At 50.4% G+C, this 26,747-nt stretch overlaps 1 protein-coding gene across 4 annotated transcripts in view; it reads right to left on the bottom strand.

Annotated features, from left to right (window-relative positions):
• Positions 1–85: 85 nt before the first annotated feature.
• Positions 86–26,747, bottom strand: part of BLK (BLK proto-oncogene, Src family tyrosine kinase) — a 75,949-nt gene continuing 49,287 nt past the window's right edge. The window contains exons 1-13 of one of the 4 annotated variants that reach the window (XM_087437396.1): positions 24,692–24,818; positions 20,315–20,672; positions 17,970–18,021; positions 16,022–16,115; positions 14,898–14,996; positions 13,623–13,726; positions 9,203–9,349; positions 8,586–8,738; positions 7,137–7,316; positions 5,909–5,985; positions 2,915–3,065; positions 1,533–1,664; positions 86–786 (exon numbers count right to left, since the gene is read on the bottom strand). In XM_087437396.1, the coding sequence (XP_087293522.1) occupies positions 581–786; positions 1,533–1,664; positions 2,915–3,065; positions 5,909–5,985; positions 7,137–7,316; positions 8,586–8,738; positions 9,203–9,349; positions 13,623–13,726; positions 14,898–14,996; positions 16,022–16,115; positions 17,970–18,021; positions 20,315–20,464 (1,545 nt within the window). In that variant the 5' untranslated portion in view covers positions 20,465–20,672; positions 24,692–24,818 and the 3' untranslated portion in view covers positions 86–580. Of the gene's footprint in view, positions 787–1,532; positions 1,665–2,914; positions 3,066–5,908; positions 5,986–7,136; positions 7,317–8,585; positions 8,739–9,202; positions 9,350–13,622; positions 13,727–14,897; positions 14,997–16,021; positions 16,116–17,969; positions 18,022–20,314; positions 20,673–24,691; positions 24,819–26,747 lie in introns of those variants that run through there. The other 3 variants (XM_087437398.1, XM_087437397.1, XM_087437399.1) reach the window with 3 other exon arrangements.

The following is a 26,747-nucleotide window of genomic DNA, read 5'->3' as shown; positions in this document are numbered from 1 at the left end:
AGGGCCCCGCCCAGAGCCGAAGCGCGTGGACGCTTCTCCGAGCGGACGGTTTGGAGGACCCAGTCCTGCTGCGGGGGTCGCGGACGGGGGCCGCACCGGGGCGCGGTCCGCGCAGGTGGGCGCAGCGGGCCTCCCGGTCACCTGCGGCTGACCTCTCGCTTTTGGTGCCAGCACAGGGGAGCCTTAAGAGTATCTCTTATTCTGAACACTCTGCACATCTTAACGGGGGTTAACTAGTGTAATCCTCATGAGCAACATACGAGGTAAGTACTATGATGTTTCTTCGCCATTGTACACATGAGGAAGCGCAGGCACAGAAAGGCTAAGGAACTCGCCCAAGGGCACACAGTAGAGAGGGGTGGGACTGCGATTGGATCGGCTCCGGAGTCCGTGCTGTGACCCACCGGCCAGGCCGCCTCTACCCCTACTTTCATCTGAGAAACGGGCGTCCCAATCCCTCCCTGCCTCTGCAGCCCGTGTGGGGCTGGAACAACAGCCGCGAGGTGCACGCGCCTCGTGGGTTCCGCGGTCGGGCCGCAGGTGGGAGGCGTCCCCGGGCCGGAGCGCGCCCCCCAGCGGGCTAGGGCTGCGGCTCGTACTGGCGCTCGGTGGCCGTGTAGAAGTCCTCGAGCACCGACTGCAGGAACTCGAAGGTGGGCCGCTCGTCGGGCCGGCTGCGCCAGCACTCGGCGATGACGCCGCGGTACAGCTCGGGCGGGCACGAGTCGGGCCGCGGCATGCGGTAGCCGCGCTCCAGGCTGCGCACGACCTCGGGGTTGCTCATCCCTGGGGCGGAGGGGACGCAGAGCGCGGCTGAGGGGCCAGGGCCTTGAGGCACGGACCACGGCTCCTCCCTTGCGGGTCCCCTGACCGCCCGCCCGCTGGCGCCACCGTCAAACATCCCTCTACTTCCTTTTCACTGCTTGGCGATCGGCTGGAAATGAGGCTGCAGATTTCCGCCTTAGCGCGGGGCAGTTCCTCCGGGGATGGGGCCCTATCTCGCCTACCTGGGACTGCCCGGCACACGGCGAAGCCCATCCCTCACCGGGCAGTGCTCCGTGAAAAGGCACCAGCTCCCTAGGAGAGATCCCTCAGGGGCAGACTGCTCAGCTGCCGGAGCCCTTGACGCGGGGCTGGGGATGGGGCCAGAGGGGGATTTTACCATCACATGGGCTTTCCGGAATACACCCAAGGTGTAAGGCCAAGAGAGGGACAGCCTGTCCTCAGCAGAGAACAAATCAGTTGGGAGTAAACTTGAGTTCAGACCTGGACCTTTACTTAATTCCAGGTTTGGGGGCTCACTGACCTCTGCTGGATGAAGGGGACACAACCCTGCTGCCAAGAGCAATGCTGAGGAAAGGGGCAGAAACCCCGCCCCCAGAGTGGCATGCCTGGCTCTCTGTCCTTACCGTGGGGACTGCATTCTGACATGTCTGTGGGCAGCCCGGGCACCAAGGATGGGTATTCTGCCATCACAGCTGTCTCAGGACAGCAGGGAGCCCCGCATGTCACTGTAGGACGAAGCCGCCTACCTGGGTAGGGTACGCGCCCGTAAGTGACGATTTCCATCAGGAGGATTCCGAAGGACCACACGTCCGCTTTGATGGTGAACACCCCAAAATGGATGGCCTCCGGGGCAGTCCACTTGATGGGGAACTTGGCACCTGAGAGAAGAGCCGCAAGCAGCTTTGTGAGGCCATGACTGACCGCCCCGGCACCCCCACTCCCTGCTCTTCCTGCTCCCCCTGTGCCCCCGCCCTCCCTTGCAGAGCTTGGCATGCTGTACATGACAGAGATGCGTCCAGGGAGTCACTACGACCCACCAGGACACATGGCCAGGCATGCGCAGACTCTGGGGGTCCGCAGCACGGAAGGACAGTATGGACAGATACCACCCTGTCACCCTCTTTGGGGCTTTGCTGTGGGCCTGCGTGGGCAACCAGCATGTGTTTCCATCTGGGGTGGAAGGGTCCTTTGCCACCTCACAGGGGCCTGCTTTAATAACAGGAGCCCACAGCTTGGGCAGTCACTCTAACTGGTCCCTGCTTCAGTTAACCCTTTCCTGCAGAAAGGAAATGATGACGCATGACTTATGTACCTGCTAGGGTCACAGTGAGGAAGGAATTCAAATCCTGCTGCCCCGTAGAAGCCCTGAGGATGGCTGCAGCCCTGGCCGGCATTCAGAGGGACCGACAGCTCAGCTCTTGATTACCTCCCACCTTGCCCTGCTACCTTGGTCTCCCAGCCAGCCTGACGTTCCCTCAGGGAACGAGCCACATGGATCCTTCTCCTGTATCAATGGATTAATGTGCTCAGCTAATATCGCTTGCTAGCTTTCTCGATAAATGTATATGACCACTTCCACTTCTCTTGTGAAGAGGATTTGCACCTCAGTCATACTAACAAAGTAAAGTATAGTGCTTGTGGAAACCCTAATTCAGGTAGAAGGTTGTGTTGCTCATGCTTTAGAGCAATGTTTTCCAGGGTTTGTTCTGTGAAACTCTAAGTCTGTGGGAGGCTAATAGAAGATAACTGGAAAAATTATTTGGGGCTCAGATTAGTGTGGAGACCCCAGGTGAAGCAAATGTACACTTTTCTTTACTGCAGGACTTCTCAGTGCCTTTAGATACTGGTGTGCATTGGGAATCTCCAAGGGGGGCTGGATGGACTAGGCAGGATCTCCACACCTACTTCATCACAGAGCCATTCCTCCTGAGGCACTAGTGCTCTGCGGAGCACATTTAGGGAAATGCTGATCGAGCTGGGGGTAAGGCAGAATTGTGGAAACCGCACAGCTCTCCAATCTCTTCACACAGGGCTCTCCTCTGTTGTGACAAAGGGAAGTCCAAGGGGGTTTGGGGAGTTGGGGAAGGTAAGGCCCAAGGTCTCCCTTGTGGCTGGGGGCTCTGCTCACCCTCTTGGGCAGTGTACTCATTGTCGATGATCCGGGCCAAGCCAAAGTCTGCGATCTTGCAGCACAACGTCTCAGACACCAGGATGTTGGCTGCCCTCAGGTCGCGGTGGATTGAATTCATTCGCTCGATGTACGCCATTCCTTCGGCAATCTGAGGGAACAGGCCACACAGTGAAGGACAGAGTGGACACCTCCATGAAAGGGTCCAGCCCACCCAGTGTCCCCTGCACAGACCCTGTGGGGGAGAGGAAGGACCCTGCCCACTCTCGCCACCAGCCTGTGAACCCAGCCTCATCCTCCCACAGCCTGTGAGGGGAAGGGACGCTTGGGCATTGGGTTTTGTTTCTTGTGGTAGATGCACAGGGGCTGGTGGTGGTGCTGGAGGAGCAGGTTCTTGGGTGGAGCAGAGAGAGGCTTCAACTGCTCCTCAGCTGAAAGCCATAACCCCATAATGTCCTCTACAAGCCCAGAAAGGCGGAGACACGGTCATCAGAGCCGGGGGCTACCTGTACCCCTCAGCCACCTCCGCTCTCCTCCCAGTGTTCCAGAGGAGGAAGACAGCAAATGAAGGCAGGAGAAAAGGAAGTCTCTTGAGAGGGAAGGAAAGGCTTTCATCTCCTTGGCAAGTTGGAAGCCTGTTCCTGGAGCAGGGAGCCCTGGATTTACATCGCTGACCCCCGGCACGTTGCTTAAGCTCCCTGAGGGGTCACTGTCCTGACCAGGAGCAGGAGGGAAGGGGTCTCCAGGACATGGAGTTGAGGGGGGCATTAGATGAGACATGTGGCTGAGGGCCTAACCTAGCAGCGCCCCGTGGAGGGCACTCAGGGAACGTGCGCAGAATCCCCATGGAACAGAGCCGGTAGAAGAAGATGGGACTTCGTTTCTGTCCCTAGTCACCAGCAGTGGGCCAGCAATAGCTGTTTTGGCTGCTCTTGTGCCTTTTAGCTGAGGAAACTAACCCAGGCTTTCTTTACTGCACTCCCAATTGATGGATGAAGAAACTGAGGCCGAGAATAGAAAGCCAATTTACCTCCTCAGACCTGCTATGGCAAGAAGCCGGCACTGGAATCGATCCCACTTCTGCTTACGTTTCCATTTGCACTGGCGAATTCATGAATCCATTCACTTATTCCTTCATTTATTTATTCCTTCGCTAAACCATTCCATCAATATACATTTATTGGTCTGGTACTGTGAGGACCATACAGCTGAATACTAAATATCTTACATCTAGACAGCATTTAGCTGTACTCATCAGTTAAGAAATATATATTAAGCAGGACTAGAAATACAGGGAAAAAAGAAAAAGGTTGAGTAGGACCCAGATCTGCTTTCCAGGAGAAGACCCTGCCATGCACACTACTAACGAGAACACACGAGCCGAGTGCTCGCGAGCACTTTCCCGTCCAGTGGAAACTTAACAGAAATGACATTTGTCTTGGGTCAGGGAGGTTGGTTAAGATTCTGCCAGGAGAGAGGAGAGTCAAAGGCAGAGGGGACAGCTGGGGCGAAGGCTCCTAGGTGTGCAGGACATTGGGGAGCTGCTGTGTGGCTGCAAAGTAGGGCACATGGGGCTGTGGTTGGAGGGGAGCTTTGCACTTCATCCTGTAGAGCAGGAAAAGGGGCGCCCAGAAGGGCGTTAAGAGTGTCTGTGTGTGTGTGTGTGTGTGCACGCGCACGCCCATGTGAGCATGGCGAGCTGTTAGCATGACCAGAATGTGGTCTAGAAGCTGTTCACCTGGGAGGTTCTGATTTGCTGGTTTCCTAATCCTCAGATTCTTGACCACACCTAGATATAAACTCAGGTGGTTTTTCACATCCTTTGCTCCTGGGTGACCCAAGATTTCCCAAGAGATTGAATAAGAGAGTGAGAGAAGGAAAAGAAAGAAAGCGAAAAAAGGAGCAGGCAGGCTTATCACTGTTATGTGGTTTGAAACCGGTGACAGCGTTAATTTTCCAAGACCTTCTCACCAGCCTGCTCAAACCCATCCGTGCTCACCTCAGTGGAAAAAAGGCGTCAGTGACCTGAGTTCCTGTACTGATACTAATAGCAGATAAGGCCAGAGGAGGTGGGGAGGGGGCGGCGAGGGTGGGGGAGGTTTCCTCTCTGTCGGCGGATGTATGTGTGTGTTCATGTGTCTCGCAGGCTGACCACAGACCAGAGCTTTTCTGCTGAGAGTTCCAGTTTTAACAGACACACACTTGGGGCCACCAGATGTGTTTTCCTGCCAGTTAGAACCCTCAGCTAAAATCCCTGGGGAGGAAAGACGCCTCCTCTCCATTTTGCTCTTCTCCTCAAGAAGTTTGAGTCGTGAGTCACCCGCTACAGAAGGCATTTGTGGGCACCATCTCAGGAAGAAATGAGGTCACAACAAGACACTGGCCTACCATGTTAAATGGAATTTGAGTGAACTCTCTGGGTTTCCCAGCCCATCCTGTCTCCCTCACTTCCTTTGTAGTAGAACCCACCTCATGCCATCATGGCTTGGCCCAGAATAAAGACTACATTTCCCAGGCTCCCTTGCAGCTAGGTGTGGCCAGGTGACAGGAAGGTGGGGGGTGGATGTAAGAGCAAGTGTAGTGGGTGACTTCAGGGACGAGTCTCTAAAGGGAGGAAGGTGGGCTTTTGTCTCCCCTTGCTTCTTTCTGTTGGCTGAGAGGAGGACACAACGGTAAAGCATGAGGAGCCATCTTGGGCAATAAGATGACATGCTTAGATACCCACCCGGCAGGTGGAATAAACCTGGGTCCCTGTGACCTCCAGGGGCAGACCCACCTACCCTCCCCAGAATGCCCACCTCTGGATGTTTACACATTGAAGCCATTACTACTTTGGGTTTTCTGTTCTTCACAGCCCAGCCTAAATCTAACGGATACAACCTCTAAATAGTTGACTTTGTTAAGCTGCAGGGCATGGAGGAGAGGGCCTGGGGGCCTGGGCCTGTAGGAGGGCATTGGTACTCTCAGGCCCCGTGCACTTGGTAGCTCACAAACCTGGGCCGACATGTCAATCAGTCTCGGGAGGGACAATCTGCTACCTTCATCTGTCTTCAAGAAATCCAGCAAGCATCCTAAGGAAAGAAAAGTTGCAACTGCACTTGTGCGAAGTGACCCAGCCCTGGCTGCTCCCCACTTGGGGGCAAGAAGGAGGTGGCACTTTCTTGTGCACAGAGAAGAACTCCACCCCCAGCTGCAGAGCGCCTCCTGCTTTCAGAAATTCCCATCTCACTCCTCATAGCACCCAAGGAGGCAGCTGATGTGCTCCCGGCTGCTCAGAGGAAGTAGATTTCCGTCAGGGTCAGTGTCACACAGCCAGGGACCCAGGAGCAAGACCTGTTCCTCTAAGTTGAGTGCTGGTCCCAGCACGACATTCCAAATTGTCTTCTTGCCCCCTTCACCCTTTGTTGACAGAGATTCTGCCTCTGAGGACCAAGAGTGCAAGAAAGTACCAGAATGGAGAAACCCGTCCACTGGGGTTTGTGCAGGGGACAAATGCAGCTCATTCGTGGCATCTAAGAGCTGGGAGGGATGCTCACCTGACGTGCGGCTAAGAGGTGAGCAGGGGAGCCACTGTACCCTCCGCTCAAGGTGGGGCCCACTTCATAACGATTTTTAAGGGACTAAATTAACTGGCAACATTAGGATCCTACAGGAAGCAGGGTCACAGGAGGAGTGAGAAGGAGGTCAAAGGCTGAGGCCCAACCCCAGGCCCACTGCCCCACAAGAGCTTGGCCACACCGTGGACCTCCGAGGCCATCCTGCCCAACCTCTCTTTTCATCCCTGTTGTAAATATTCATACGGTTGCAAAAGGTCCTATGGCCAGTGAGTGGGAGAACTGGGACTGGAACCCGTCCCTGGACGCCCAGCCCACTGCTCTTTCGACTTTGTAAAGCTCTGTCCTCCCCAGTGGCCATCAAACAGTGCCAGACACAGAGGATACACTCCAAAAATGTTGAAGTGGTCCCGAACTGAGGACACAGCTATACAGGAACCATTTACCCGTCTTGTTTCTCACCATCCTTCCCTCCTGCCCCCCATGCACATGGAACACACCAGATCTGCAGGACGCCGACTAATGGATCCAGCCCATGGCTCAGTGACCCCCTGCCAGGCAAACCCACGGAAGCAGATCGGCTTCAGCCTGCCCGGCCCCCTAAACCTGGAGCCCTGCCCCCACCCCTCCCTTTCCGTCTGAGGGACCAGCCCAGTGCAGGGCACCACCTCTGGCCATGTACTCGGTCACGATGTAGATGGGCTCCTTGGTGACCACAGCGTACAGACGGACCAGCCTCTCATGCTGCAGAGTTTTCATCAGGTTGGCCTCGCCCAGGAAGGCCTCCGGAGACATGGTTCCCTCCTTCAAGGTCTTGATGGCCACCTTCACGTTGTTTTTGTAATAACCTGAGCCCGGGGTTGGGGGGAGAAAGTGAAGAAGCCACTGAGAAGACCCAGAGGTTGTGGGAGGTGATCCTTTAACCACAATCTATGTAAGCTTCCAGGAGCCATCCCTGTCCTACAGGCGGGCCCAGGAAGTGGCCCCGGGCTGGAATGTACAGCTCCTGGGGGGATGGACATGCTGGCTTATCTTGCAGGATGATGGCCCATCTCAGCCTCCCTGCTGGACTGGAGCCTCAGGCAGCTGATGAACTCAACCCACCTTGGGGGGGGGGGCATTTCACCTCCTTGCCCCTACACCTGGGGTCTGGGTTGCATTCTTTTGTCCTTCCTGTAGCCTGCCTCCCATCCCTACATGAGTCTCTCCTGCCACATGGTAGCTTCATTGTGGAAACAAACATCACAGCCCATGGTAAAATTGTAGAGGGGGTAGAGGTGCTTGGGGGCCTCCTTCCTCCCTTGCCGTGCCCTGTGGTGTTCCTCTCCCACTCCTTATGGTACCTGCACCTCCACACTCTCCCCTCCCTCCATTAGGTCCCCCATCCATACTGAAAAGTAAAAGACAAGCAGTAACTCAGACTCTCCCTTCTCAGGGGAGCTGAGCAGGGACCCAGGCGGAGCTCCTGCCAGAGATGCCTCAGGCATCAGCCCTGGGCACTGGAGGATTCAGGAGGCAGCAGGATCCTACCATGAAATCATGCCCCAGAAACATGGACCATTCCAGGGATAAAACAAAGCACCATCTTTTATATTCTGATGGTGCCATGGTAAGCAGGGGAGTAGTCATCAGCTGCGATTGAAAGGCGAGGACACAGGGAAGTTAAGTGACTTGGCCAGAGTCACACAGCTGCAACTGGTGGCCTTGGTCTATTATCAGACTCCTGGAGCTCCTGGGTCACCGCTCACCATGTTTAACATACTGTTTCCATCTGGTGAGCCAAAGCTAAGAGGAGTTAGCAAGATGCTCAAGATCACACACGAGTCAGCAGCAAGGCCAGCACGGGGCAGTGAGGAACGAAGGAGAGAACCGACTAAAGGTTGGGAGAGCTGGATTCTGTTCCTTTCCATCACCAGGATGTCATAACAACTGAGGGCAAGTCACTTCAATGTTCTGTGCCTCCATTACCTCGTCTGTAAAATGGGGATCATAGCCTCTGTCCCTTCTTCCTCACAAGCCTTTATGGGGAAGCTTGATGCACTGTGCAAATCCCCAGCCTTCTGCGCTTCAGGACTCAGGGCAGGGAGAGAGGGGCTCCGGGCATGCCACATACTTACCCATCCAGACGTCACCAAACTGCCCAGACCCAAGTTTCCTGACCAGCTTGAGAGACTGCCGGGGGATTTCCCATTCATCCTGGGCCCAGGGGTTCTGAGCAGCCAGGCTCACGCAGGGCTGGGTCAGCCTCTGGCATAAACCATCCCCTTTCTCTGCATTAGGGAAGAAGCGATGGGGCTGGAGGTTATCAGAGCAGCTATAGTCGCATCTCTCCCTTGGGAGCTGTAACATTCCCAGCTGTGTCCCCCTCCCTTTCTTGCCAGGCCCACTCCCACCCCCAAGTGTACATGTGTGAGTGTGCACACACACTACACACACACACTCAGCTCTTTGCATTTGTTTTGCATAAAACAAGTCATGCTATCGTTGACCTGCTCTCTCTAAGACTGAAAATACTTGTTACTCTCCAAGTGGTTGCATGCTGAGCCAGTGGAGGGGATTAGGGACACAGACTTTGAATCATTACGTTGATGGTTGTCAACTCCTTAGGTCCAGCCTTGGGACAATCCCCCAAGATGGCAGCAATGGTTCATGCAACCTTGAAATCTTCATCATAGAGAGATACAAGGGCTCCTCTGGCACAAGTCCCCGCCCCCATTAAACACCCCCCTCTTACTAGAATAGTGCTGCACCAACGCCTGGAGAGTGGGGAAGGTGATTCGGGGGGAGATGTAATAGCCTCCTTCATCCAGGGAGCGGATCTTATAGTGTTTGATCACCTCCCCCTGGGTGGTCACATCCTTCACAGACAGGGAGAAGGCACCTAGAGTGTTAATAAAGACACATGCAGAAGAAGTGAGGCATAAAGAGGGAAAATCAGGATTGGGATTTGGGCTTCATTTCAATGCCTTGGAAAAAACTTCCCCAAAGTCTGCTCTCCATTTTGACCGCTTCTGTCATGTTACCTTCTCCTCCATCTCAACCTCACCCCTTCTGGAAGCCTTCCTTATCAGCTCCATCTGGCTCTGTCCTTGATGTTCCTCCCAAATCTCCCAAAGCTCAGCCAGGGAATCACAGAACTCTGGAGCAGCCTGGACGTTCTCTTAGCAATTGCGCTGTGCTCCCACTTGGAAACCTGGTCACTCTATTCATTCATTCTGGCAGAAAAGACTGACCCTATCCCCACGATCAAGAGCAAATCCCAAACCTCAAGCACTCAGGTCCCTGGAGGAAAACATGATGAGACATTTCCCAGGGGTTCTGTTCAAATTCATCTATGTTAATATTTGTCTGCAGACAAGGGGTAGCAGTTGCTAAGGGTTAAGAGCAATTTAGGAGACAAGAGTTTCCAGCTGAGAAACTTCTTTCTATAAACTTGATGTTTTTTTATAAAATGCCTCTGTCCAGCTCTCTGGGTACCATGCCCCACTCGTTATTTGGAATATGAGGAGGCTGAAGCCCGGAATGGAGACGTCGCTTGCCCCACGTGACTCTGCTGGTTAGCGGCAGGCCTGGGGGCTCCTGGGGCCTCCCTGAGGGCGTGCCTACCGCGAGCAGTACCACGCTCCCCCGCCAGGTGTCAGGCTCGGATACCTCTTTTTTCGGGTGTGGACACTTGATTTTCCGCTGTGCTGTTTGTCTTCAGGCATCTTTCCTCTCCTGTCAGAGCCTCACCCCATCTCAAACCCCTTCTCTCCTCCCATCTCACTTAGCCATTGCGCCTCTCTCATTACCCACTTGCAAAAGGATGGCGAGAGGCCGTGCGCCCAGCTGGCGCGCCTTCCGCTGCCACAGTCCACCCCACGCCCCCCGGCCCCAGCTGCAAACAGTCCCCCCTGCCTCGCCCCGCGTAGCTGCAACTGTGTGCCCCGGTATCTAAGGAACCGGAGAGTGGCTCTAGGGAATTCATTCATCCTCGCACCACTGTAGTGAGGAATAAGGCTTTTCACCCCATTTCTTCGCCCCTCGCTCTTTGTAGGGTGCCTAGCGATAAGCCAAGGAGACCTCTCTCTCCTTCACGCAGTGCTGCTGCGGAAGCTCGAGATTTAGGGTCCCTCACTTGCCTGGGCTCAATCCAGGGCCTATCGTTGATATCTTTTTACAATTTGGTATTCTTCTTAAAGGGGACCTGCAGATCCTATCAGCTTCGGGTTCACAAAACCTGGATCTCCTACCCTGCTGGACACGCAGGGCGGGGCTCCCAGAGACTGAGATTTCCTAACACCGGAAGGACTAGGAAACTAGTCCGTCCTCACACAGATACCCATAAACTGAGGCTTAGAGGCTAAGGGACGTCCTGGAGGCCACACGGGCTAAGCTGGCTCCCCCTGCTTGAGGGCAGCTTTCCTTCCCTGTCTGGGGAGGACAGGCCCTGTCTGGAAGCCACAGCCTCCAGATGCAGACAGAGGGGTCTGGCTCTGGAGTTGGGAGGAGCATGTAAGCAGGTGTGTGTGCACGTGTATACAGATGTGTGAGGGCTGATGATGCTTGGACCGCCCTGCAGCCCCAGCTCTGTCTGGCCAGTTCCCAGCTTGGCTAGCTTCCCAGGGTGGGCAAGGACAGGAGGAGACACCCCCGCCCTTAGAGAACCCCTTTCTCTTCCACACTGAGGACTGGGGTCCCTTTCCCTCCAGAGGGCATCTTAGCAGTAGGCAATGATTAAAACATCATTTCCAGAGTGAAATGACATGATATCTGGGATTTGCATCAAAATGATAGGATGAGTGGGGATGGATGTATATGAAACAAGATTGGCTGAGTTGATCATTGTTGAAGCCGGGTGTTGGGTACAAGGGGTTCCACTATACTATTCTCTCTACTTCAGTATGTACTTGAAATGTTCTACAACAACAACACAAAACATTTATGTCATCAGTGATTCCCATATTGTTTCTTGGACACAGGTAATCTGCTGTTAAAATGGAATAATGGCAATGTCCTAATATGTATGTATGTGTATATATATATATGATTTAATGCAACCATTGATGCATTTCAGGAAATTCTGCACAGAGCACCCCAACTTACCGGCACCCCTCTTCCTCCCCAGCCTGGCCCTGCCCCTTTGAGGGCCCATGAGGCCAAGGGTCTTCCCTGAGCCCCACAGGGTATTATAAGCAGCTCTCTGTCCAGCTTCTGTTGCTCTGGGGCTTCCACTTGCTGTGGTTCTCCAGCCGTGAATGGAGCTAAGGGACAAGCCCGGAGGGGTGCTCTGACCAGGCAAAACCTGTCCATTCTCACTGCCTCAACCCCAGGGAACCAAAGTCACGGTCCAGCCACTCTGTCTCCTTTTCCCCCTCTGATGTTGCTGTCACCACCTCCTCTCCAGTTAAAAATTGGCCATAAGGATGCACCAGGTCCCTATGTGCAATGTCCTGATAAACAAAGGCTTTCTCCATACTGCTTGGGAAATTCCCCTCCATCACCCCAGGGCCAGCCTGACACACTTTAGGGCTTGTGAAGATATTCGGAGCCTCATAGATGATATGGGCTCTGACATTTTTCACTGCTGGCCTCATGTGAGCCACTTCCTCCCTCAGGGGCTCAGTTTCCTCATCATTCAAATGGGGGTATTGGCCCATGTCAAAGATGGAAGACTAGTGGCAAATGTGTATCAGGAAGTGTATATAATAAGGTTATAGCAGTTCAAACAACACCACGTCCACCAAGATTAGAATGGAGAAATAGCTTACGGATAGCTTCAGAATGTTCATATACTGGATTCTCTATAGCAATGAAATGGAACAGACTATTGCCATACTCAACAACATGAGTGAATCTGGCATGAGCTGAATTGTGTCCCCCCCCCCAAATTCCTATGTTGAAGTCCTAACCCCCAGTACATCAGAATGTGACTATATTTGGAGATAGGGGCTTTAAAGAGGTGATTACCTTAAAGTGAGGTCATTGGGGTGGGCCCTAATCCAGTCTGACTGGTGTCCTTATAAGAAGAGAAGATTAGGACACAGACACACTTGTGTGTGTCTACAAGCCAAGGAGAGAGGCCTTAGAAGAAGCCAACCTTGCTGACACCTTGATCTCCGACTTCCAGCCCCCAAAATGTAAGAAAATACATTTCTGTTGTTTAAGCCCCCTAGTCTGTGGCATTTTGTTACAGCAGGCCTAGCAAACTAATACAGAATCTCACTGACAATGCTGAGTGAAAGGAGCAACACACATAAAAATAAAAATAATATGCTTCTATTTGTATAAAGCTGAAAAACAGACAAAACATGATGGTAAAACTATAAAGAAAAGCAAGGAAGGATTTCCGTGAAGTCAGGATAGCCGTGACCTCTCTGGGGATGGGGAGGTTGAATCAGAAATGGGCACAGGTGGAGGAATGAGAGGGGCTCTGGACATTCTGGAATGTTCTGTCTTGTGGTTGCACAGGTTTTTACTTATTATTACTCTATATTTATAATTATACAATTTTTATATGTGTTTTAGGTTTTATAACACAAAGAACTTTAAGAAGGAAAGAAGGATAGAAAACTAAATGTACCAGAGAAAACCTAGTGGCCTGAGGGTGGCGGCAGAAATGTTTTGCTGGGTCAGTGGGTTTGAATCCATGAGTCCCTCCAGTTCTCCACACCACCACCCCTTCTTTTGTATCCAGCCACAGGCCATCCCCCAAACTTCTGTTACCCTCCAGGCTCCTGTAAGTGTCTGAGGTCACAGGCTCTGGCTGAGATTATCTCTAAGGATTCTTTCAGCTCCCAGATCCTTTGATTCCAAAATGAGGCTCTGGTTACACCCCCTCTTCCCACCCCCCAGCCTCAGTGCTCCTGCTGACCGGAGAGGATGCACGGCCAGCCCGGGAAGGGAGCAGCTTTCCAACGGCCTCTCCTACCTGTGCCCGGGCGCATTGCCAGCCTGGGCCATGGGAGAACTGTTCATGTGTACAGCCTCAAACCCAACAACTGGGCACTAGCTGGGCTGTCCAGGCAGGGCCTGAATTGAGAGGGAGGCCTGGGCCCGGACCTGCCAGGTTCTCCTGGCTGGCATTCCCCTCCCACTCTGCTCCCAGCAGCAAGGCCTCAGGAGGGGGCTTCCCTGACTGCAGGAGGAAGGGAGGGCGGGCCGCCCACGCTTACCTTTGCTGGTTTCACTCTCTCTAATCAGAAAGGAGCCCACCTTATTGATTGGAGCCAGAAGCTGCCTCTCGGCATCTTTCCGGCTAATTGATCTAAAGAACCACCTGGAAAAGGGCAAAGGCAGGCAAACCTCAGAGAGTGGCCAGGATCCTCAGAATATTCTCACCCAAATCTCCCTCCTGAGCTATACCTCCCACCCAAGAAATAAAATATCGTGTTCCTGTGCCCAACTCAACCCCGAGCTAAGACTCCTCATGTCCTGATACATGAACTGCCCCTCACCCCCTATGCCCCCTTATTCCCACTTCCCATCAGCGGATGGACTTAATGTTTTCTTGCAATGAAATGAGAACATTATTTGGGTGCCTTTGTTAATTTTGCTCCGGGAAAATGCACCCAACCAGCTTCCCTCAAAGCACACCCTCCTTGGGGTCAAGTCTCTGAATTAGACAAACTGCTGAGACCCTCAGGGCACGGATTCCCACCATGTTCCCCTTGATCCTGGACTGGTCATTGTGGAAGTGCCGCATGGTCCACGTGCTGTTCTGGGGAAAGGCACAGGAGTGTTGGACAAGGAACCCTCCTAAGGGCAACCACCACAGGATGAGGAACACGAGGTGAGGTCACTAACTCTGTTCCAGCACTTTGCCTCTGAGTTCGACAGACTCTGAGCTCTTTCAGGGGAGGAGCCACGTCTTACTAGGTTTACATCTTCCCTAGTCTTTGGATAGAGCTGGGCTCTGGGTACTGTTTGCTTAATGCACACTGTGAGTGAGTTAATGACTGAGGCCCTGGCTGGCTGAGGCAGACCTTCCTGGTGCTGTGTGGGAGTGGGTTATGAGGATGCTGCTCTCCTGTAAGCCAATTCTGAATGAGACCACCATCCTGTGAGTCCCGGCAAGGTCCGAGCCCCTGAGTCCTGCCCACTGGGGGCATCGGAGGAGTGGTAGCAGATCACGGTGCCTCGCTGTTAACTTGCAAGGCCATGGGACACTGGGGACATTTCTATCCTCGTAAGCCAGGAAAGGGATGGTTCTCAGTTCACAGATGGGAAGAGTGAGGTGAGCACAGAGGAGTGACCCCCAGAGTTGTCTGGACCGGCAGATAAGCCTTTCCCCCTAGTTCCAGTTCCCTGCGCCTTCCCTGCTCCCTCCGTGCTGGGTTCACCCACGCTCGCTTTTTAGCCACTTTCTGGCTCCACCCTGCACAGCAGCCCACAGAGCACAAGCAGCAAGCGCGCCTCTGCTTTGAGGGCTCTTCAATTTGTCCACCTACTTTTCCACTTCCACGGTCTCTACTCGGGCCACAAAGTTGCTGGGCACGTAGCCTTCTCTTCCTGTGATGAGAGACTTGGCCAACCACCAGTCTCCAGCTCTAAGGTGGAGAAGGGAAGAATAAAAACGGGATAGTGGCTCCTATGGGCCTCACTCTGGGGCACTCACAGCCCTCTGCAACATGATCTCGTCCCTGGGAGACAGAGGACTCATGGAGGTGGGCTGGCAGATGAGAGGGAGCTTGTGCGAGGTGCCCAGTGACGTGGGGGCTATCTGGGTTATGTCTAAGTCACCGAGCATCTGACAGGCCCAGGATGCTCCTGGTGCAGGGGAGAAAGGGAGATGACGCAGCCTCTGGGGTAAGAGTTGGCCAGACAGCCTGACCAACCCAAGTGGGCTGCTGTCTTCTAGTGAGTAGCCTTCCTCTTGATTAATGGGACTTGTTTAGAATTCAGTGACTGAGTACGGACTGGACAGGAAAGTCAAAAACAGGAGGAGGGCTGCTGATGAAAGGAGGCACCAGGCAGCCCACGGGGTCAAAAGGTCAGGGCTTTCCTGCTTTTGGTGCAAGGCCACTGCAGAACTTCGAGAACAAAAGCAGGCCCTGAGAGCTCCACAGGACGAGCCTGACGTTTGAGAGAGAGCAGACTTCAGAGGAGTTTCTGACAAGGAACACTGGAAATAAACGAAAACTGATTTCATGAGGAGAATCCTGTGTAAGATCTTTTCTGGCAAGGGAGACAAACGTGGACACAACTGACCTCAACACAAGCTGTGACGGTGCAGCAAGGCAAGTGATGTGGGTGCAGGAGGGTGGCACGGAGGAGGGGACATTAGAGGTGGGTTTTGAAGGAAGAGTAGGATTTTGACAGCGGAGCAGGAGGTAGTAGATGGAACCACCCCCAAAAGACTTTGGAAAGGTAGGTGGAAGGAAGGCGATTGGGTCAAGTTTAAGAAAATGCTGAGTGACTTATTGGGGGGGCAGGGGAATGGAGAAGATATTCTGGAGGCAGCCGTGGAGGATGTGGTGGGGTGGGGTGAGGTAGGGAGATGGATGGGTGGGAGTTCTGCTGTGATAGGGAGCTGCAGAGACCTCTGACCTTGGACAGGATTCTGGAAACTTACTCCTTCAAGATCTGCAGCTTCTCTCCCTTTAGCATCTGTAGGTCCCGGTCGTTCCCTGCGGTGTAGTCATACAGGGCCACCACGAAATGCTCCTCTAGAGTGAACAAGGAAGAGATGGCCACCCCTTGGCCCACTAGAGTGATGGTAGGGGCTGGGATAAGTCTGTGCTACGAGCCACCTTCGGGTACCAAGAGGGTCAGGAAGAGGCAAGGATGGAGGGGAAGCCGTGGTGAGCCTTCTCGGTCACTGATGCAGAAGAGGAAATTCCTGTCTGGTTGACTGATTTCCCGACCTTCCTGCCAAGAACTAGGACAGGCTGCCCCTCAGGGCCCATCTTGTCTTCACTTCTGGACCCCACGTGGAACCCCTAAGGCCTGGACAGGGCTATTGTGTAAGGGAATCGACAGCCTGAGGATCTAGGGAGACTGGCTTCATGGATCTGATGGCTGCAGACTCAAGTTTGGGAACTGATGTTGGCTGATCCCTCATCACCTCGGAGGCACAGGGGCTTCCCCTCTCCTCCTCTTCCCCACCTGCACCTTCCTGGCTCTATTCCAAAGGGGGTAGAGGTCTTGAAACACAGCAGCTGTAACTTTGACCTATAACCATGCCCAGGGCCCCGTCACAGTGCTTCTGGCTGGCAGTACCCCTGACTTCCTGGTGGTCCCTGGAACAGAGGTGGGGAGAGGGCTCCCTAGCTTGGCATGTTGTCTTTCAAATGACCACTGCTAGTGATGAGGGCTTTTCTGCACAGCTCTGGGGAGCCAAGACTCACCTGGACAAAATCACCTAGAGACCACTTAGCTTCCCCGAGGCTAGATGATGCAGTCACTAATGCATGTCATGACCTTGGGCTGGTCACCTCCCCTTGGCGGGAGGAGGGGGTTAGAATAGATGACAGCAGCCCCCTTCATTTGGTTCTGGCGCCAAAGGCAGTTTATTTCCTTCCCCTGGGCTTTCTTCCTGGAAATGTGACCCCCCTGGCAGGAAGTGAAGGGCCTCCCCTGACGGTAATTAATAGTGATCCCCTAGCAGGATAAGAAACACCAGGTGAGGTCACTAACCCGGTTTCAGCACTTTGCTCCTGAGTTTGACAGACTCTGAGCTCTTTCGGGGGAGAAGCCACATCTCACTCATTTTACATCTTCCCCAGTCCTTGGATGGAGCTGGGCTCTGGGTACCATTTGCTCAGTGGATACTGAAGGAGTGAATTAATGACTCAATCCCTGGCTGGCCGAGGCAGACCTTCCTGGTGCTGTGTGGGGTTATGAGGATGCTGGGGGTGCTGCTATTCTGTAAGTCAATTCTGAACAAGGCCACCATCCTGTGAGCACCCCCTGAGGTCAGCCCCTGACCCAGGTAGGCCAAGGTCATTCATAATGTCACCTCCACAGTCCTGCTCATCAGAGTGGAAGTGGAGACTGGAGGTGAGAGAGGGTGGCGTGGGTGGTTAGAAGTCGGCAGGCGGCTTTTGAAAGTGGGCTGGGAAAGAGGGAAACAAGATGGTGCTTCTACAGGGAACAGACTGAGGGCTGGAGGGAAGACGCAGAGCAACCAGCCCTGCACTTTGAGGTTGGCCGTTAGGATCTTTGAAAGCCTGGATTCATGATGCTGTTTGTGTTTACTGTAACTCTTGTCTTTTCGTGCTCATTCATCGTTTGTAAAGTCCTTTTATTCTAAAATCCCACCCAGGATCAGGGACACTAAGGGAACTGGTGCTTGGTTCCTGGAGAGGCCCCCGAGGGCAGGAGAAGCCTGGGAGCTGGGCCACACGCCTAGTGGCTCCTCATTCAGCCTCTCCCAGCCTTCTCCTCTCTGGCCCTAGGGGGCCTGCACCTCATCTTCCCCAGGGAGCTGCTCCTGACTGAGTCCCTGTTCTAAATGCACAAAGCCGAGGCCTGGGGGAGAGGGCCGTGGAGCCTCAGTTTCTAAAGCAACCCCTTCTTACCTTGGTCTGGGTGCATGTCGGGGGGTGCAGGAGCCAGGTGGTTAAACACGACCTGGAGCAGAAACACACGCACTGTGTTAGTTCAACACCCCAAAGCTTGGGCAGGGCCTGGGGGTGGGTGGGCTGCTGTGCCTGTCAGCTGGATGGTCCGTGGGGAGCTGCTCTGTTGGCACAGGTAAATTCTACATATGCTGCCGCAACTTGCCAGGTACCAGTGCCACCTCGCACAACCCCGGGACCACCTGCCGTCTTTGCCCTGGCCACACACACAGTTGGAGGAGGGCTATGTGGGGATGCCCCAACTTTTACAGCCTACAGCTGTAAAAGGCAGCTGTGGAGTGGGGGGAAAGCCAGATCACTCGGCTTAAAATCCTGGCTCTGCTATTAAAGGATGAAGTTGCGAAAGAGTATTTGTTCTCAAGAAAAATTATTTAAAAAGTGTATTTCCCTAAAACTCAGCAAATATATTCCTAGGTGTACACCCTCTAGAGAAACCTTTGCATATGTGTATTGGGAAACATGTACAAGAATGCTCCCAGCAAAAAACGTAATAAGATAAAAATTGTCAAAGCATGGAAATCACCCTTATGACCAATTACAGAAGAGTAGACAAATTGTGGCACAGGCAATGAAATCCTACACGACCATGGGGGCTAATGAGCTATAGCTACATGCATTGATGTGGATAAAGCTCACAAATGGAAGGTAAATCTGAACCCCAATCTCAGAAGAAAACATGGTGTTGGATTCATCTGATTTCAAGTTCACAATAGCAAAATTAAACTAAATAGTGTTTAGGAATATATGCATATGTGATGGTACAAAAAAACCAAATTAAGGAATGATAAACACATTCAGGGTAGTGGGGCCTGGGGTGAGGGGGCTGGACTGGGGGACAGTAGAGGGCTGCAGTGGAACCGTTCTCTCCTCTTCTGAAGATGGGAGGAGCTGTGCTAGGTGCTCATTTTATTTTCTTCTTTCAACTTCACAGATGTCTTATAAATATTCTTTTTTTTTGTATTCCATATTTATTGAACACAATTTTGAAGTAGCATTTTGCAAAATGGTATGTATGGTGTGGTTCCATTGAAAATATAAACACATAATGTAAATAACACACAGAAAAAGGGTCTGGAGACAGGAGCTCTGAAGTACTAACTCGGGTATCATTGGGTAGTGGGGTAATGAGTACTTATAATTTTTTTCTGTAATTAATATATGTTATGTGACTTTTTTAAAGTTAAAAACATTCCAGGCTCTACTACTTATAGCATATAATTGAGGAAATTGCTCAGTCTAAATCCGAGTTTGCCTGTTCAATCACTCATTCATTCAACAAGCATTTTATTGTTATGTGTCACACCCCGCACTAATTTGGGATATAGATAGATAAGATGCCTGGTTTATCTAAGACATGGGATTAGCAATCCCCACCCCCCATCAGGTCACTGTTAAAATAAAGCGATGACCAGTTGGATGTGCCGGTGGAGGTAGAGAGAGCAAGAGAGGGGGTCCAGGCATGACTCCCAACTGTCCAAAACCAAAAGGAGGTAGGTGACTTGGCAGGGGGACATGAGCAGTCATCTAGAAATGCATCTTTGGGAATGCAGCAGCTGTCAAAGGGTGCTAAATGCTTTGTAAACAAACCAGAAGTACGTGACAGGCTCCAGGAAGAGTTGAGGGCCTGCTGGGGACCTGGGGGGGGGGGCGGGGGAGACACACAAGCGCCTCCAGTCCTGGGATTCCTTTCCCAGGAGAGTAAGCTCCTTGGAATGCCAGCAGCAATGCCACGAAGGGGACAGTGACCTCCAGGAGCTTCTGGGTAGGGGTGGGGGCAGCAGATGTTGCTAAATGCCCCAGATCCTTCCGCACCACACCCTCTCCTCACGCTGACCTTTTTCATTTCCTTTTCTCTTCAAGGCTGCCCTTGCGAAATGAAAACTGGCTGAGAATTATTGGGGGCTCACCACGCCTGGTCTTGTGCTAAAGGCAATATGTTATTGTGTGGCATACTTGTATATACATTGCATATTGTTACATCCCTAACAGAAAGGCACTTTTGCTGTACCCATTTTACAGATGCAGAAACTGAGGCATAGGGGAGTTAAGTAAGCTACTTCAAAGCACACAACCTAATAGATTTAAACTCCAGCAATCTGGCTGCTAAACGTTGAACTACACTGCCACTCCAATGTGAGTTAGGGTGGCCCTGTTTGTCAGAGCCCTGAATTATCTTGAGATGGTGCTGGGGCTGGCAGGAAACAAGCAGCAGCCCCCAGGGAGCCACACATGCTCGGTGCTTTCCCTCCTGCCCGTCCCTCTCCAGCTGGGAACAGATCACTCACCAGGGGTGGCAGTGGCGGGGGATCTTTGCTCTGGGCGCTGACCTTCACAGGGCTCCATCGGCCCTTCTCCTTCTCCTTCTCCTTCTCCTTCTCCTTCTCCCTCTCTTTCTCCTTCTCCTTCTCCTGCTTTTTGCTGCTCACCATTCCCATCCTGTCGGAGAGCACACAGCAGATTGGCGATGTGAGTAGGTCTTCAGAGCCTCTGTGCAGAAGAGCTCCCCCAACCCCTTCCAGGTGGCCAATCAGAAAGTGGGGTGGAAGTGGGGGCGGTGAAGGTCCAAGTCAGAACACAAGGCAGAAGGGGGCTGGGTGAGCGGAGCTTGCATCCATCTTTTTTCCCAGAGCAGGAAGAAGTTGCCTAGGGAGGAGAAATGACTGGATTTAGGACACAGAGATGATCTGGCCTAAGGAAACCACCAGAAACTGGTGGGGTGGATCCCAGTCCCCTGGGGACAGGAGCCTTGGCGGCGAGGCCACATGGGGTTCTAGAAAGAGTCTGACCGACATGTCTGGATTTTAGTCTTCCTTTAGCCACTGGCTGCGTCACTTGGGAAAGGCACGTTTGCCTTCTCCGCCTGTTAGAACATGTCTGGGGTTCTTTCCAGCTCCGATTTTCAGGTGAGATGCTTTAAATTTAGGGCATGCTGATGGTACAGGCCTCTAAGGCAAGCTGCAGCGTCTCAGGAACATCAGGGAATCTTTTTTAGAGGTAAGAGAAACGTGGTCAAGATTTTTTTGGGGTAAAGAATCTTGGGGTGACAAACGTGGAAAAGACCATAGAGACCAGGGCCGCCATCACCACCACATCACCACCACCCTTGTTCCAGGGGCAGCTACGTAGAGAGGGCTTACTCTTGACCAGCACCTTCACAAACCCTATCTCGTATCATCCTTTCAACTCTTAAGTAAGCATAAGTGGGTATCATTACTGTCCAGGACTGAGGTTTGAAACATTAAATGGCTGGCTCGTGGTCAAACAATTAACCAATGCAAAGACAACTCTGGACCCCTGGCTGACCCCAGACCACCCCACGCCACCTCACAGCTGGCCCAACCCCGAGAGGCAGACATGGAGAGAGGAAAGGGCCTTGAGTTCCCGTGCCTGCCTGAAGGGCCGAGGGGTTGCTGGAGAGTTCCTGATTGCCTTTGGAAGTACGCACAGTATTTCATCGATTCTAAGATGCATCTTTTTTCACATTTCAATATCTCTGAAACTGGGATGTGTCTTATATGTGACGATGATTCATGAAGTAATTAGCAGCATCATTTTTTTCTCTTTTAGTGATACATAAAATAAAAGCTAGCCTTCCAAGCAGGGTGTCTTAGATTCAGTGATACGCGGTAATGCTTTTCTTCCAGAGAGGTGAAAGCATACGCCTCATATTATTTCTCCTCAAACTCACCTTGAAAAGACTATAATAATTTTGAATATAGGACAGAGAGCCATAGTAACAAACAATCCACAAGTATTTTTTTTTGTCTGTCCTGCATACAGAACATGTAATACTTTACATTTGTAAAGAAGAATACTTTTTGTATTTAAGTAGTTTCTTCCTATCAGTTCGGATCAACTTTAGCATCAAATGAAATACAATGCCAAAGTTACAGGCCAACATTCCAGTTTTCAGAGATTTTTGGGTATCAGAATTTTGGATAAGGGATTACGGGTTTGTATTAGGAAGTGCTACTGAATTTTATCAGGTGCCTATTTAGTATCTACGAATATAATAATTTTTCTCCTTTAATTTGTTGATGTAATGACTTGTGTTGATAATTTTCTGCTATGGGAACATCCATGCATTCTGGAATAAAAGCTATTTGGTTACAGTGCATTAGTCTTTTTGATACATGGATGGATCCTATTTGTTAATATTTTATTTAGAATGAGAATCTATAATCCTAAGTGGAATTCGTCTATGAGATGTTAGCATTAAGATGATGCTGGCGTCATAACACACACTGGGGAGCTCTCTATCTTTTTTCCTATGGTCTTGGATAGTTTAATAACATTGGGACTATCTGTTCTTTAAAGACTAGATAGAACTCAGCGGTAAGTAATCTGTTCCCGGGGCCCTTTTAAATAGTAGATCTTTAAATACATTTCCAATTTCTTCTACGGGAATTGGTCTGTCCCCATTTTTCCTCCTCCTTGCACCATTTTGATGATTTATATGATTTACAGGAGATATTTGATTTACTCTACATTTTCCAATTTGTTGCTATAAAGTTTTACATTGTATTGTCTTGTAATTATTTTAATCTCTTCTCTTTCTTGATTATACTTCTTTCTTGTTCCTAATATAAATTGTGTACTATCAATATAATTACAATTTTAATTGGATAAAATTATCTGAGTAAAGTTTTAACTCATCTTTAAAATTATGAAAAATAAGACTGTAATCAAAACAGCATGAAATTGGAATAGGACTAGACACGTAATCAGTGGAGCAGAATAATAGGCATGCAAATAGATTCCAGTATATATGGGAGCTGCGTATATGAAAAAGGTGGCATTTTAATTCAGTGGAGAACTGATGGTTTATTTTAATAAATGATGTTGGGAAAATGGCTATCTACCCAGAAGAAAATATTTTTCCCAGAAAAATTAGAACTCTACCTTACACCATATTAAAAAATAAATTCTAAGTGTATTGAAGAAAAATATTTAAAAAAATTAATTGGAAAAGAATTAAAGAGACTATACAAATGACTCAGAGTTTGAAGATAACAATTAACAAAGATACAATAGCCGGAAGCTGAGAGGCCAAAAAGACAAATTCATAAACATTAAAGGTATTACAAAGAAACCATCATAAAGTCAATAGATAAAGCAATAGACTGGGGAAAAGATTTGTGAAGCATACGGCAAATAAATGCCTATTTATAATATACACAGAGGTCATGAAAATTGACAAGAAGTATGGGCCTAGTATACAATCCACTCAATAGAAAAATGAGTAATAAATAGGCAATTCATCCAACATAAATCCAAATAGCTAAGTAAATGTGAAAAATGTTAAAATTACTTACCAATTGGAAAATGCAAATTAAGATAACAATAAAACATCACATTTCATCAATAAGCTTGAGAGAAAAATGAAAGGAATGATAGACGAATTGTTGATAGCAAAACAAGGGAAAATTGTGTTTTCACACTCTTGGTATAAAAGTATTTATTATAGTTATTATTTCATCTGTTCTTCCCCACTCCATTTCTAAGATGAAACCTCTAGGAGGGCTGGGTTCTTGTTGAATCCAAATTGCTAAAACAGTGCCTGGCACGGAGTACGTGCTTAATAAATATTTATTGAACAAATAAAATATGAAATATGACCGGCCTTTTAGAAAGCAATCTTTCAAGTTCTGTTAAAAATTACACATAACTTTTGATTTACAATCCCACTTCTGGGAATCTCACGGAGTAATAAAACATCATTATACAGGAATATATGAGATACAAAAATGTTTATGGCAGCAATAGTTGCAGCAGCAAAAAAAAAAACAAAACGAAACTTTGTAACTGCTCATCTATTGGGGAATTGTTGAATAAAGCTGCAATCTGCAAGTCTCTACGATACGCAACTGTTAAAAAGAATGTACTAGATCTTTACCAGTGAGGCTAAGAGGCATTTCTACAACGTGCCATTATGTGAGAAAAGCAAGATGCGAAGAAGAGCATGCGGTCATCCCATATTTGGAAACCAAAGAACGAGAAAAGAAACCCCTGCTTGGCACGCGCATGTGCTTTTACATGGGGAGAGGTTTGGGAGGATGGACACCAAGCTGTTTACTTTGGTTATTGGTGGGGGAAGTAGAAAGGAGAGGTGAAAGGCCGGCAAAAAGCACAAATTAAAAAATTTGTGTGGGGGGATGAGTAGGTTAATGCAAAGCAGTGCCCCAAAAAGACATTTCCTAAAATGTTAATATTGTTTATCTCAGGTGATAAGACTTCATATGACTTTTACTTTCTTTCTTATAATTTTATATATTCCTTGAATTCTTTAATAGTAAGCATATATTATTGGATCAAGCAGAAAAATAGAAAGAGAATGTGAATGACTTGCCCAGCAATAGAGAGGGCATAAGGCCTGGAGCCAGGGCCAACTCAAGTTCTGGAGAATGGCCACTGAACCTCAGGCCTTTCCTGACCTCTCCCTGGCTCAGCAAAGAGTCAGCAGGTAGCAGCTTCTAGAATTTTCCAGACTTGAACTCCTGCTTCTGTGCCTGCCCAAATGACCAGCCCTATCTGTTCAGCCATATTGCCACCAATTGTAAACTTCCTGGGCAAACATTTATGTCAGCTTAAACAACGTAATCGAACATTTCAATAACTTGACAGAAAGTAAAATTCCTAAAATTAAATCACCCGCTACTTACACTTCTTTGTCCTCCGACTCCTTAGCAGTGTACGTATATACAGATGATTTCCCATGGGTGTTATAAAAACATAGGTTCTCTATGGGTCCCTCCGCCCCAAAGGCTCTGACTGGAGAATAGTTACTCTGGAGGCCATGTGACAACCCGGGCTGTGTCTGGTGCTCGAGGTGCCACCTGCTGTGATATTTTAGCAGTTTCAGGCTGGGTGGAGCCGGAAAATGCAGAAGTCCATGCAAAAGCAAAGTGCAGCACGTGCAGGTCCCAGGTGGCTCCAGGTGGCTCTGCTGCGTGAAGAAGACACTGGCCTCCTTTCCAGCGGGGAAGGGTGGATGGGAGAAGGGTGTGAGTTTGAGTGAGTTTGTGTGTGTGTGTGAAAGAGAGAGAAAGAGCAAGCACATGCACCATATACGTATGCTTGTGTGTATCTGTGTGTGTGTGTGTGTGTGTGTGTCAGTAGTGAGGGGGGCTAGCAAGAGGAGGAGAACGTGGGGGAGGGGACTTCTGTTTGTTTATTTGGAATGGATTAGATCCCCACACAGAGTTTAACCAGAGCAGGGAGGTCAATGTTTGCCCAGGGGAGATGCTCAAAGCCTGAAACAGCCTCAGCCTGACAGGGGATGTGGTGGAGGCAGCAACTAAAAATAGAGAAACTAGAAAGCCTTTATTTACAGTTGCCTAGCATTTCACAGGTTGAAAAGCACTTGACATATGTGATTTATTTGATATTCCTGATAGCATCGTTAGGTTGGTTACAATTATCCTCATCTTACAGCTGAAGATAGAGTGGCGAGGTGGCTTGCTAAGGTCACACTGACGGCGGCAGAGATAGGAGCTGGAGGGTGTTTTCTGTCCCAATCCTGCCCCGTACTCAGTGCCCAAAGCAGGTGCACGGGTGGCCCACCTGGGGCTCCATCCCCCTCGGCCCACAGTTCAGCTTCAGGCTCAGATACCCTGTCCTCCTTGGTCAGGGCTGCTGCCACCTGCCTCCAAAGCACTCGTGTCCAGAGGAGAAGCCTCCTGGGGAGCTGCTGGAGAGAGGTCTGGGGGCTGGGGGCCACTCTGGAATTTCAGGCAGAGACCTGGACAGCCTTCTCCCTCCTCCCTGGTCCAGCGGAGTGAGTGGGTGGTTCAAAGAACCGAGACTCAAAAGCAGGCTACTTATTGGCTGTGTGAACTTGGGCAAATCCCTTAATCTCTCTGAGTCTCGGTTTCGTTACTTATAAAATGGGGAGGTGTGAAACCGTCCCTTGTTTCACACATAAAGCCTTCCTGAAAAAGCATACTCAAAGGTGAATGCTGAAAAAATGGTCAAACAATTAACTTTCCTATTTTGGGGGGAGGGGGCCGTTCTGTTTCTGCAGAATTCAACCATGTTATGAAATTCTCAACTCCACCCTGCCTATTTGGTAAATCTTCACAAGGTATTTTCAGCCTTTTGCAGATGTCTTTTAATTATGCACTTATCCATGGCTATGGGCGTAATTCCAGTGACTATTTGTGTAAAACTAGGGAAAAATGCACCAAAATATTAGAACAATTGTGCAAACACTACAACCCAGATGAAACGATCATCCTGCCAAGACTGAGCTGCTGGCGTGCTGGTGACAGTCCACCGTGATGGTCAGAAATGTTCGTTCACCAGCTGACGTGCTCAAGTCCAAATTCAACATATGGAAAATGTTTTGGGATATTGACACATAATGAGCAAATATGTAGGCTTTATAGAGGTCAAGGACTAACGGCCTATACATAATCCACATGGTTGTCATGTGAACCAAACAAGATGAGTGTGAGAAAGAAATGAGAACACACAGAGCACTAAATATATATTAGCTAGAGAATGACTGGGGCGTTCGGGTGACATCTTCCCTCTCCAGAGCTTCATGATGCCCAAGGTGGCCCTGGGATCCACTGGGATTTCCTACCTTTCCTTTGGGGCTGAGGGCCTGGTGTTGGGAGCCAGGGTGTTTGGTGGTGGTGGTGGGTGGGGAGACAAAGGCCATCGTGGATGGTGGGCTGCTGTGGCCCAGAGAAGTGTTGATGGCTCTGAGTCCCT

The sequence above is a fragment of the Ceratotherium simum genome, chromosome 12 (assembly GCF_057802395.1).
Source record: "Ceratotherium simum simum isolate JZ-2026a chromosome 12, ASM5780239v1, whole genome shotgun sequence".
NCBI lineage: Eukaryota > Metazoa > Chordata > Mammalia > Perissodactyla > Rhinocerotidae > Ceratotherium > Ceratotherium simum.
This window is presented reverse-complemented; position numbering and strand designations above follow the sequence as displayed.